At 35.0% G+C, this 13,386-nt stretch overlaps 1 protein-coding gene and 1 long non-coding RNA gene across 2 annotated transcripts in view; one reads left to right on the top strand and one right to left on the bottom strand.

Moving 5' to 3' along the window:
- The first annotated feature begins 713 nt into the window (after positions 1 to 713).
- The window catches only part of LOC138937408 (fibrillin-2), a 32,765-nt gene continuing 20,092 nt past the window's right edge, over positions 714 to 13,386 (top strand). The window contains exons 1-4 of the mRNA XM_070303682.1: positions 714 to 869; positions 3,226 to 3,508; positions 11,419 to 11,501; positions 13,191 to 13,298. Of these exons, the coding sequence (XP_070159783.1) occupies positions 3,369 to 3,508; positions 11,419 to 11,501; positions 13,191 to 13,298 (331 nt within the window). The 5' untranslated portion in view covers positions 714 to 869; positions 3,226 to 3,368. The remainder of the gene's footprint in view (positions 870 to 3,225; positions 3,509 to 11,418; positions 11,502 to 13,190; positions 13,299 to 13,386) is intronic.
- LOC138937410 (uncharacterized) overlaps positions 9,117 to 13,386 on the bottom strand; it is a 171,977-nt gene continuing 167,707 nt past the window's right edge. Inside the window, exon 4 of the long non-coding RNA XR_011447516.1 lies at positions 9,117 to 9,658. This is a non-coding gene — a long non-coding RNA (uncharacterized lncRNA). The remainder of the gene's footprint in view (positions 9,659 to 13,386) is intronic.

Raw genomic sequence — 13,386 nt, 5'->3', positions numbered from 1 at the left:
AGTAATTAATTCGTTTAAGATTTTTTTTTTTTTTTTTTGCGAAAGGGTTAAACTTCACAATTACTCGGCCAATTATAAATTTGGAGTTACTTTAATTTTTATATCCATCGGGGGAGAGGCTTTTTATTTTCTTTACAATTTTTCTCTCCATAGGCATAGGTTTGAACGTTTCGACATGGAAATGCGTTAAAATCGGTTTCGGGCAGAAGCAGCAAAATTTTTTTAAAAGAAGAATTTATTTCTTCGACTTGTGCTGATTCTAAATGAATCTCAACTCGTCGAGAGCTGATCGTCGAAACAAATTAGTGCCGATTAATAAACTGACACGAGTAAAAGAAGCTTACTCTCCCGACTTCCGCCAATTTCACGCAAATCGCATTCTCGACTGATGATCGATCGAGCATGGGAGTGTATCCTTTCGGAACGTGTTGTACATGCGTGCGTGTACGTGTCTTCATACACGCATGGCGTTAACAGCCGAGTAGAAGGGGTGGGCCCGTCGTCATCGTCATCGTCTTAACCCAAAGAGGGGAAGAACGAGATCGACATCGACTATGTGTGGACCAGAGGAAGAGAAGAGAGGCCGATGCAGAGACAGAGAGCAGGAGATAAGGATGGTTGAAGATGCTGAGGAAAGAGAGAGAGAGGACCTTCCCAGATGAGCCCTCTTCTCGACTCTATAATCTGTAGCTCCAGTCTCGCGTCGAGTCCCGTCGAGGCGCATCATCCGTCTCCTGGGGGACCGATCGATTTCGAACGGGCCCAAAAAGATCGATCTCGGCCCACCGGAAACCGGAAGGTGTTCGCGGGAATCCTTTCATGTTATTTTCCCGTTGGTGACGTGGGATTTTCACGAGTACTCAAAACCTGTACGTTTGGTGGTTACTGTTTTTTGGATATTCCATTCACGCATTTCTATACACAATAAAATCACGACGCTTTGCGAAGAGAGATATTATTTAGAAATTGTCATATACTTTTTAAAGGCTTTATTATAATTGTAAGTCCATTTTTCTCATAACTTCTCAAAAGTTTTAATTAAACATTATCCATTAAGCATGTGTGTGACATAAATCTCTACATGTACGTACTTCATTAACGTCAAGCTTTTTAAGGTAACTCTTGCTTCTCACATTATTTTGCTTGAAAACTTCGAAATTTAATTTATTTTGAAATACTTTTAAAACCCGAACAGACTCGGGCTTCAAAGGAAAGTTTGAAATTTCAAACAAATTCTTTTTCGTACGATTAAATGTAAAAAGAGATGCGAGAAATCAAGAATTTTTAGATCAACTTGTAGATCTGGATTGGAAACTCGATTGAAAAAGTACTGACCTAAGCGAGTAATTTTTTAAAGGCGATTTTTTTATCGCGGTTTATTTACGCGTGATCATTAAAGATCATCACGTTGCGCACGAGATTAATCGCGTGATTAATCATGCGCAATCGTCATCCAACTCACGCGTATGTTGCGCAAATTTATTAATATGGATATATTCGCGAACGATTAGAATTAGACCGTTGATATATTTTTAGAATCTTTACGATAAGGATTTTATTTTCTTGAAAGCAAAGGATTTCTGTCTCTTTACCAATGGGCAAAAATGTTCCTTTTTTTGTCAATAGAAATAAGTTTTTTTGTTTGTGTGAAACGATACCAGGTTTCTGCGAAAATTTTCATTTTGCTCAGTCAAACAAAATGTGTATTTCTTGAAGGAAAGAAATATTTAATTTCTTTGTTTTTTCTTTTAGAAAAAAGGGTATGTTCGAAAAAAACGATATTTTTGAGTCTTCACAAAGAGAATTTCATTTTTTTTTGAAAGTAAAGATATCTTTGTCTCTTTTCTAATAGATAAAAATATTCCCTTTTCTTCTTAAAAAAAATGAGTTTTCTTGTTTCTGTGAATTTTTTTTTCGCTGAGTCAAACATTAGTATTTGTTCAAAAAAAGAAATATTTTATTTCTTCGCTTTCTCTCTCTTAGAAAAAAAAAAATCAATAAGATAAGAAACAAATTTTCGATTAGTGACAAAAATATTTTTTATTCATAGTGAAACAAAATTTATTAAAAATAAGGAAACGTTCGTTTGTCTTCGCAATGAAAAGCTGTTAATAGACTCGATAACGTCGTGTTGTAAAGTTTACGAGCTCATTCGTTACGGTGGTGTATCTACAAAGCTGAAATGTTACGGTGTCGAAAGGTATCGCGATTTGTCCCGCTCATAATAGAACGTGCGAACACAAGGCCTCTTTTTCTGCAGAAGTCATATAAGTTTCTGGAACTTAGTGGACTTTCCTAGACCCGCCTTTTTTGTTCAGATAACGAGCGAAACACTTGCAATAAAATATTTGCCACGGTTAAAGCTTCTTTTTATTTACGAAAAAAAGATTTCACATGATAATGAGATCCATTTTTTTCAATAAAAGAATTACGGACGGAAGAGTATAAACAAAACTAATAATCGAGATGATAATAGAATAGATATAGAATAGATATACACTGGGAAAAAAATTGACAAATTTCAGACAAAATGTCTACAGGATTTTTGCAGATACATTGTCTGAATTTTCGGACACGCTCTTCTAAACTTTTAGAAAACGCCTCTGATGATTGAGACAGATTAGTTGAAATTTTTTTCGGACACCCAGACCTGAAAATTCAGACAAAAATGTGTATGAATTTTTAGAAAATTTTTTACAGTGTAGGACATTCTTGGAGAATTAATTATCATTTACATACAATTCGAAAAATATTATAAAAAATAATAATCTTTAAATATATCGCGAGTGTGAATTCTTCACATACAGGGTTGGATATAAAAATTACTTTAAATACTTAAATGCATTTTAATACGGAGCTAAATTATTTGCAACAGTAGTGCGAAATTCATCGTAAACTGTCGCCTCTCGCGCGCCAAAACGCCAGTTATGGATATTTATATCAGGAGATAGTTGCTTCTATCTCGTCGTACTAATTTGACGTTTCCGGAAAGACATCGCAGTCACGAACAAATTATCACATGTTGTCTTTCTCGGCGAGAACTTACGCGACAAAATAGAACAGAATAAGAATGACAAAGGAGGAAAGAAATGCATAAGATACTCGTGAAAACACCTTCTCTCTGTAATTAAAACGCATACAAAATATGTGTCGAATAAAATTCTACTATTTGCATAAAGATTATTTGCACAGCAGTTGTAAGGGAGCCATAAATCGTTTTTATAGACGATGGAATGATCGCGACTACTTGGAAGAATCCCTCGAGATCGATTAAGGATCATGCGCGTTAGATGCGCGAGCTGAAAGGATAATCCAGCATAGTCGAGAAAAATAATCGGAAGTAGGAGGCTGCGAATTCCTTGCGCAGGATGTCCGCATTATTTCTGCTGACGGCCTGGATCGTTCTGGCGTGTCGATTCATTCAGGACGGGGTGGCGACGGGGCAACGTTATACCCCGAGCCCTTCCCAGGATCTGGACAACACTCTGCAATCAGTGCCACCCGTCGGGTGAGTATGTTCGCAATACAAACAATCGCGCGAAACATTAACAGCTAATCTTCTGACTGACGTAATCAACAAAGTTGATATACAGAAATGGGATGAAGTTCAACATGTACTTAAAGATCCGAGTCGGATCCAATAATCAAGTTCCAGTTTTTAGGATTCGATTAATACTCATAAGAAACGATATTTCATGTACTTGCGAAGTAATCGAATCTAAAATAGTTATATTCGACTTTTAGAATGAATATCTACTAGATTCGAGTACTAATAAAAGATTAGTACTCGATAAAATTAATACTCGTATAAAATTAGTACTAATAAAAAATTCGAACATACTTCATATAGGTTCGAACATGTTCTAAAAGCTTAAAAGTAATGATCTTGTTTTTTGAGGTACTCATAAAGGATTCGAACCTCGTCCAAGTTCGAGTCTACTTGAAAGTACTGTTGTTTTCTGAAGTAATTATAGAGTTCAAAACCGTGTAAACAAAATTCGAACTTACTTGTAAGATATTTAATCCCATCACTATTGATATATTATTTATAACATTTGCACACATCTCCCATTCTACCCATACCTACATCCAAACGCACACACATAAGTACTAATAAAAAATTCGAATATACTTCATCCAAGTTCGAATCTATTTGGAAGTAGTGCTCTTGTTTTTTGAGGTACTCATAAAGGGTTCAAACCTATCTCGTCCAGGTTCAAATCCACTTGAAAGTACTGTTGTGTTCTGAAGTAATCATAAAGAGTTCCATGCAAACAAAATTCGAACTTACTTGTAAGATACTTAATCTTATCACTATTGATATACCACCCCACGGAATGCTGACTTCAAATTTTCTTTATCGACAAAAAAATCTGATGATCGATGGCGCAAACACCAGGAAGTATAGAAAAATTGACGATATCAGAGAATATGTTAGTTTTACGTAATAAAAAGTCATCCACGCATATTCACGTGTAAAGAGATGAAACGTCACGCCTCTCGATGTCCTTGGAGAGCTACACAGCTGGTCACTTAGAAAGGTTAAATCGTTTCATCAAAAACGCGAGATTCTCGTAATAGGCCGGCATCTCGCTAGCAACGCGGATCTTCTCGAGAATCCGATGATTCCGTCGCGCGTCCTCGGTGAAGTTAAACGGGCGCGATAACACCTAATTGGGTTATCGGAGTGTTACGTTATACGCCAGCGGCGCGTTGAATTCTCTATCCGACTAGCGTCTATTTTTCGCAATAAGAGTCAAGTTTCGCCGATAAAGCCCTCGCGCTCGCCTTCGCGAGCCTCCGTTTAAATGTTTTCGCGGTCGCGCGAATAGGATAATAAAACGGGATTAGCTGCACACGTTCATCCATTGTGGCCAATTGGCAACGGTATGCGTGCGGAATAGCGGAAATATTTCTCCAGTGTACCCGCTAATTTATCTATCCAATCTCGCGTCCGATGATGTCTCTACGTGTGTGATCCGAATTCTGAACTAATCTTCACTTCTGGAAAAGCCCCAAGAGAGATGAGTTCTATTTAAGAGGGGGTCGGACTCTATTCAAATACAAATACTACGCGTGCGTGACCTAGTAAGAAGTTATTTCATGAAACGAGGAGATTGAGTAGTTGCATATAATTATACAAAATGTTACAATTCCAATCCGACGTGGGAATAAATAGATCTAGTTTCATGAAATAATATTTCTCTCTCTCTCTCTCTCTCTCTCTCTCTCTCTTTTACGGTTTCGACATTAATTTCCATCGCTAATATAATATGCCGCGACTCTAAATGGATGCTAATCGTCTTATTGAGGCTTGGATAGAAACTAATTCGCTTGTGCATCAAGTGTATTAAATAATATTATATTATTTTATCCGAATGGCATTTTCTGTACTATTCAATTATAAAATTTTCAATCATGTACAAGCAATAATTGAAATATTCGCTAATATAATTTAATTCTTCTTTTTATCGTAACGCAGATTTTAAAAATCGCGATCTCGCTAATGATTCAGAATATGAATAAGTTTGTTTCATTATTTCTTTACGCACGTTAAGGAATTTGAATGATAAATGAAAAAGTTCAACCGTCGCAGGGCAACCGTTATCTTCGTATAATTCGTTCGTTGATTACGTGCTTTATAATTCTTCGTATGTTCGTTCAGCTTTTCATTTTTTTTTTTATCTCGTATCTACTTTTACCCGATCCCAAAATTTCACGATCTCACGTTTAGTTGTCAGGTAGCCCATTTTAAAATTAAAATGTAACGCCAACGATAAGACAACGATATACATTAAATGTAGATTCCATCTAAAATTATATTCGATTGACGTTATGATATTAATGGCGCTTTCTTAAGAGTCGCCTGTTAAGTAACGCTACGAAAACAATGCTTTAATTGCTTCTGACAGGACGCCCGTTAATACATCTTCATTAACGATGAGCTCGCTTAACCCTTCCGGTCGCATATGTCTCCTTTGTCGGTACATTTGAACCGCGTTTAAATTATAAAGACAAACAGGGCATTTTTTCCTTTCGTCGATACTCATACATTTCTCAAACTCGAACAACCTGTAACCTAGTTTAGATAATTTATAATTTATAAATAAATTAGAGTTTTTATACAGCACGAATAATTTGTAATTTGCTATTTTTTCATTAAAAATAAAATAAATATCGGCATATTCTTCATTGGAAAATATACTCATGATTGGCAAATAAGAGAAATTTCTAAGCTATGTTTGTGCGATGTTTTCACTTAAAACGACAGTCAATTTATTAATAATATCTTGTCTGGCAAGTATGGAAAACAATGAATTATGTCGAGTATGAAGTTCGTTGTCTTCCGCACATGCCATACATACAATATTTTTTGTAATGCCTATTATTTCCGCATTACTAGTGCGATAAGGTAAGTCATAAAAGTGCTTTTCTCGCATTAGTGTGAGAAATAACTATTTTTGCATTTTTTCGCTGTAACTTCGAAACAAGCGACTTATATAGTTATATAATACATAGTTTCAGCGTGGACATCACGTTGCGGGACACCCTGTATATCGGGTGTATCACTCTTTCGCGTTTCGCGAGCGCTTTCTTCTCTTCCGCGCGAGTTGCAGCTGCATTATCTGGCCAGGGTTTGATAAACGCGCGTCTCCACACGTTAATTAATTAACGCGGATAGAATGCGGACGAGCGGGCGTGTGATAAGCTCGGCACCCCGGAACGCGCATTCAGCGCCGCGGCTCTTTATCGTGACACACGCCGTTGTAGATGGATCAAGATCCGTCATCATCCGGTGCATCTCCACTCGAGATCGGTTGTATTGTACCGGCGATTCGTTGTTTCGCTGAATGAGGAATGATTCCCCGCGGCACGGCGCGGGGGCTGCGATTTCGATCGTCATTGATGACTCGGAGAACCGAGCACGAGAGGATGATCAATCGGCGTTAGTTCGCGAGAAAGAAGGCTCTTCCAGGATGGATGCGATATCGCGGTAACTGACGACGAGATATATCGCCGGATATAATAGAATAAACCTGACACAACGATAATAATTTACTGGCGAATCTGGAGCTTTTATTTCTTCTCATTTTCACGCAACGTCGTGAAAAGAATTCTTTTATATATGTGCCCGCACTGAAAAAAATATATTGAATCTAAAAAAATTTTTTTTTTATTAAAAAGATTATTAATTTAAATACTTGCAAAGGAATTATTTCAATCAAGCGGCAAATATATTTAAATTAGTAAAATACAAGCAAAGTATGCTTTTATTTGCAAATAAAAAAATTATATTAAATTTTTTATCTTTATTATACTAAATTACTTCCTTTAGAAAAAATCTATTTTTAAATTTTTAGCTGTTTGTTTCAAAAACACAGGTTTTCTTTATTTTAATAAATAATTCTTTATCTCTCAAGAAATATTTTTTAGATTAGAATTTTGAATAATTTATTTTGACAACTATAATTTTTATTGCGCGCAAATAATAATTTATTTAATATAACAAAATATTTTTGGAAACAAAGTATATATTTATTTCAATAAGAAAATCAAAATTAACAAAATGTATTTATGATTGAAAAATATATTTGATTGAAAAAAATTTTATTTTTGATGCAAAGAATCATTTTATTTAAATAACATGTAAACAACATGTAAACATTTATAAATCTCTAAAAAAAAATTTAACTCGATACTATTTATTGTGGAAAAAAAGAGATCTGATCTCTCCTTTTAGTTGTCTTGTTTAATGGGGCAAAGTAAAAAGTAGGATGTAGGGTCGATTTTAAGTCTAATGGGATCACCGTTTAAAATTATTCATGGTTAATTTAGACTAGTTTAAATTGACTTTAAGTCGCATATTACAGACAGGAAGTGAAGAAGCTCTTCGTGTGGAGGTAGTTAGAGCCGCTATCGCAACTTTTAATGCAACTCTACGACGAGGCGCCGTGTTCGCGATGCTTTATCGATGCCTCTCCATCGCGTTTCAGAGTTTACATTTGCGTTACCCAAGCTTATATCTGCTCTTTGCTGTGGCGATTTTAAACGGCAACTGCTATTTCGTCTTGTCCCTAATCGCGACGAGAGGACATACGAACCCGCCTTTTGATCGCTTCAATTTTAATGGCCCGCAATTCGCGCGGCCGTCTCAAAGCTATTACAGTGCGCGTTCACTTGAACTCTTACAAGCGAGAGTTAACTGATTAACTGAATTGGATCCCGCATTAATTGGGTCTGCGCGATATCTAGATGCTAGTCATTTTGTAGAGTTCCATTTTGTTATGTTCCATTAACACACGCATGAATTTTTCAACGTGTCAATGAATGATAATTAAACATTGTATATTTTTTTAATAATAAAACACTAATATTATGTTATAAAGAATCCTGGAAATTTTGAATAAATAAATATTATATGGATGCGCAGAGAAAAATGTGACAGATACAATTTTTAACACTCGCCAATTATGAAAATCCGCGCGAGGATCTTAAAATGAAGATATCGGTGCCGATGAACGTGTCACGCGTTGATTTCAGGACTCCTTGAGCCATCATTACAGTCGGGTGTTAAAATTACACCCTGCCGAGAAACCAGGTCGATCGGATCGCGATACAAATTTGACCAAGTAGTTTGACCAATCTCCATCTGCATGTAAATTACATTGAAGCTCTCTCTCTCAACCGCAAGACAGTCGATCCTGTGTTCATTATTAATTCCTCTTGTCAACACAATTATTATTATTATTACCTTTTGGATATCGTTGTAATTTTCCAATTACCATTACCAGTCGTCGTCGACTTTAAACACTCATCGAAATGACAACTAACGTTTTGGCAAGATTTATATCATCGTTGAGAAAATATCGCGGCAAAAAGTATCATGCGGAGGCGATGTGTGGCGCCGGGCGTAGAGTCACAGGCTGGTAATCGAGAGATTCCAGGTTCGATTCCGTTCGGGTCCCATCCCCTCACATATGCCTCAAAAAGAGGTTTTCACACATTATCCTATATAATGCCTATATTGGTTTATCATATATTATCCTATCTAACAATAAGACCTATATTCGTTTATCATATATTAACTTATCCAATACCTATACCTAGTTACCAGTTGATGGTCGTGTGACGAGTATTGGTCGGAGCCAATCCCCATATGAAGAAGAAGAAGAAGTATCGTGCGTGGAGGAGCTCGCAGGGGAGAGAGATTTATTCTTAAACGAGTTTAAGGAACGAGAGTTGAATTTTTTATAACGACAAATTGTGTGCTCAAGTAGTGCGTTCGTTTTTAAAACTATACACGATGATTTAATCGCGAGTGTAAACACTCGCTTACATCTCGGGCAGTTAGTGGGCCACTGTGTTTGCCAGCGAGATTGCTCCATATCATCTTGCAAACATCTGCCTTCTCACCGTGCGCGGTACATGTAATGTTGCCTCCGCGGAGATGATATGCACCAGGTCAGAAGTGAAACGAGCAGGAAGAACCCGAAAGATGTCGTATACACGCGAGAACAATTGATCTTCCTCCGCGAGATGAGAAACGAGCTATCATGAGTTATCACATCGGTGCAGTTGCGTCCTGTCGTAGGGCAAGGAGAATCATTCCGAGAATCTTGAAATCATGTAGAATCTTGGAATCCAAAGCTTTTGATATCTACAGTGACAAAAATATAAAAATTAAATCCATGGAATTTTTTCTTTGATAAAAAAAAATTATTTGTTTAAATAAAAGGAATTAATTATTTCAATCAAGCAGCAAATATATTTGAATTAGCAAAATATATATAAAACAAAGCAAAGCATGATCTTATTTGCAAATGAAAAAAAAAAAGATTTTTTTTTTTAAATCTTTATTATACTAAATTACTTCCTTTAAAAGAACAGTTTTTAATCTTTGGCTTCTTGTTTCGAAAACACAGGTTTTCTTTATTTTAATAAATAATTTTTTATTTTTAAATATACGTATATATGTAAAATATTATTTTATATTAAAATTTTAAATAATGTATTTTAAAAATTATAATTCTTATTATAACTAGTTATTTAAACTAGTTGCAACTAGTAATTTATTTAATATAGCAAAACATTTTTAGAAATAAAATATATATTTTTTAAGTAAAAAAAATCAAAAATAAGAAAATGCATGTATTTGATTAAAAAAAAAAATTTATTTTTAGTATGTGAAATATATTTTAGTCCTCTGGTATCGCGAAATATATCTTACGAAAATTCAAATCGCTGAAATTTATATCGATGAAATCCGAGAATCTTTTTGTTTCTTACGGATTATAAAACTTACAGATCTTTTAGGGTTCAAAGTTCTCGCGGGCAACTCTACAGAGACCGCATTAGATAACAATCGCGCGTTATCTCTCTTCCTCCGGCGCGATAAAGAATGGCGGGACATGAGAGAAAGAGAGAGAGAGAGAGAGAGCCGGCGATGCGCTGGCGTTTGCGCGATTGCGGCGTCGAGGGGCCTAAGTGGCGGCATTCTATAGCAGCTGACGTTAATTACGAGGCGCCAGACGTGAATGGCCGCCTTGTTCCGAGGTGGTACTCCGGCCTCTTTCCTTCTTCCCAATCTTCTTTTTTTCTTTTTCTTTCTTTCGCTCCTCTCTTCTTGCGCGTGCCACGATGCCGCGGAAATGTCGCGTTTCCGCCTGCGGCCTCTTCAAACTGGCGCCGCAGAAACTCGTGACTAATCATAACCTGGGGCGGAACTTTGAAAGTTAGGTTTCCATAAGATTCGAGACAAGATAATATTCGTAAAAATATTCTACTGGTATTGAAAATTTTCGAAAACTTAAATCTTGTCTTGGTCTTGAGTGAATCTTGGTAGCAAAAATCTCGTCTTGTATCATCTTGTCTCGATTTTATTAAGAATTTTTATCTAATACCAAACAATAATTGTTTACAATAATATTTAATAATATATAATAATTTAAGATTAAAAATTTACGCGCATATGTGTATTTAGATAGATAACAAATATATACGTAATTAATTAAAAATCTTGTCTTGATATCTCGTGCAACCCTATTATTAGAAGCTAACGAAGAGATTTCAAAGTTTCCGAAAATTTATGGATCTTTTGAAAGGGGATATACAGGGCGGACAGACTTTTCGTGTTCTTATCCGTTCAATTATAGGTGTAATTTTTTGATATTATAGATATGTTAATATGTGATCTTTTTTCTCTTTTCGTTTCTTTCTTTCCTTCTCTTAAATTTTTTCGTCAAATTTTTTATTCGAATATAAATCCAAATATTCGCGCGTTACTGCTTTTTTAGAAACTGTCTTTTTCAATCTTACACCAATTTAATTTTTTAATTAATCATGAGTTTAATCTCTATTTATATATATTTTTACACGAATATGTGATTCCAAATAATTAATAAATGTTTAAAAATCTAGGCCAAACGTGTGCAGATCAAGATATAAAAATTACTGCTGTCCGGGATGGTCAAAGAAACCGGAAACGGGCCTGTGCGTTATTCGTAAGTAAAAGTACAAGTTACCGATTGTTTTTTTTTTTGTTCAGTTTTATAATAAATTGCGTTATTAATTTCTGATTTATCAAGATTACGACACAATGAAAAAAGGCGAAAGTAAACAAATTAGAAAACTAAAATATAAAAAAAGCTGAAAGAATTTTAACTTATTATAAACTAAATTTAAGGTTTTACGAAAGCAAGGTATACAACTGTTTCGTTCTCTTCAAATTTCACATTGAATTAAAAACTGTATCGCAATCAAATTATTATTGGAATTAATAGAGTTTAAAACGAACTACTCACAAAAATTAGAGAAACATCTAATTTTTCTTAAAAAATAAGCAAAATTCAGCCAGCTTATAATTTCATTAAAAATAAACGAAATTTAAATTTAAAAAAAGGGTTTTAAAGCTTAAAATCTCTAATTTTAAAAGACCATTATTGTTTTTCAGTTTCTGTAAGTTTGAGATTTTTTACATGAAATTGTAAATTCGCTGGATAAAATTGGAAATTTTCTTCTCACTTTATGGGCCTGTCACGTGCCCAAAAAAATCTACGAAAATTTTCGGCTTTCTAATATGAAAGCTTTCTCTACAAAATCCTTTTTTAAAAATTTTTTTAACATTTTTCGTTATTGAGTCATCGCCGTTTAAATAAAAAATGAGCATTTTTATTTCGATCGTTCATAATTCCGTTAAAAATGCTCATATCGCAATTTCAAAAATAGATTCTGAAAGCTAAAACTTTGCTCTATCAAATGCTATAATGGACAATTTTTTTTTTTTTTAAACATATAGACATGATGCAAATGAGTGAAAATAAAATGATTTAAAAATTAATGATTTTTAATTTTCTACGTGTAAAAAATCCCAAATTCACAGAAACTCAAAAACAATAGTAACCTTTAGACAGTAGTGATATCAAGCTGTAAAATGTTTTTTTTTTTTAATTTAAATTTTGTTCATTTTTAACGAAGTTACAGCTGTCTAAATTTTACTTACTTAAAAAAGAAACTTTAGGGTGTTTCTTTAATTTTTGTGAGCAGTTGATAAAGCAATGCTAAAACTACATAATTAACAAAGTTGGATGATAAAATGAAGCATATGTTGATCGAAGGCAGAAGATAATAATCCGCATTCTTATGATATTCAAACGTGACTCGATCTCGCGCGAGATATTCGCAGAATAGAAAGCGGCTATTAATATTGCGCGGCGGGGAGGGGGGGGGGAAGGGGGGAGGGGCCGCCTATCATTATATCGGTATTGCCCGCAGCCGATGATAATGATCGATGCAATTATGTAACGGACAAATAGGCATTTATGCGACACGAACGGCCGCCTCGAATGAAACTGGTTTAATGACCTGTTTAATGCGCTTCCTGCTGATCGCATTGTCTGTTAACGCGGCCCGTGCTTCGCTCGTGATCGGCATTTCGCCAATTTCCGGGTATCTGATAGCGTTATTAATTATTAATTAATTTATGTAAGCATCTTATCGCCGAATTAAAATTATAAAGTAATTGTAAATTTTTTTGTATCACTAGAATGCAAAGTGAAGCATTTACAAATATATTCTGCGATAATTAGTAATTAGCAATAACTATTCTATTGAAAAATATGAAACTCGATATACTTTCGAAAAAGCATGCGTTTTATAAATCCTCTTAAATATATCGTTCATATATTTTATAGCGATCTGCATAAGACGCTGCGGCTCTGTAGGAAGATGCATACAACCCAATATTTGTTTGTGCGAAGGTGGCATCGTCGCATCTGCTTGCGGCAACGGACAAAGCAAAGGTGAGATATAACACAAAATAACTCTAATTCATTTTATAAAGCCGATAATATTCGTTAAAATAAAAATCTTGAGCGCGGCGCGCGATAA

Source organism: Polyergus mexicanus, unplaced genomic scaffold, assembly GCF_030449975.1.
Source record: "Polyergus mexicanus isolate NDT 795.1 unplaced genomic scaffold, iyPolMexi1.0 SCAF_10, whole genome shotgun sequence".
In the NCBI taxonomy this organism is placed as follows: domain Eukaryota; kingdom Metazoa; phylum Arthropoda; class Insecta; order Hymenoptera; family Formicidae; genus Polyergus; species Polyergus mexicanus.
This window is presented reverse-complemented; position numbering and strand designations above follow the sequence as displayed.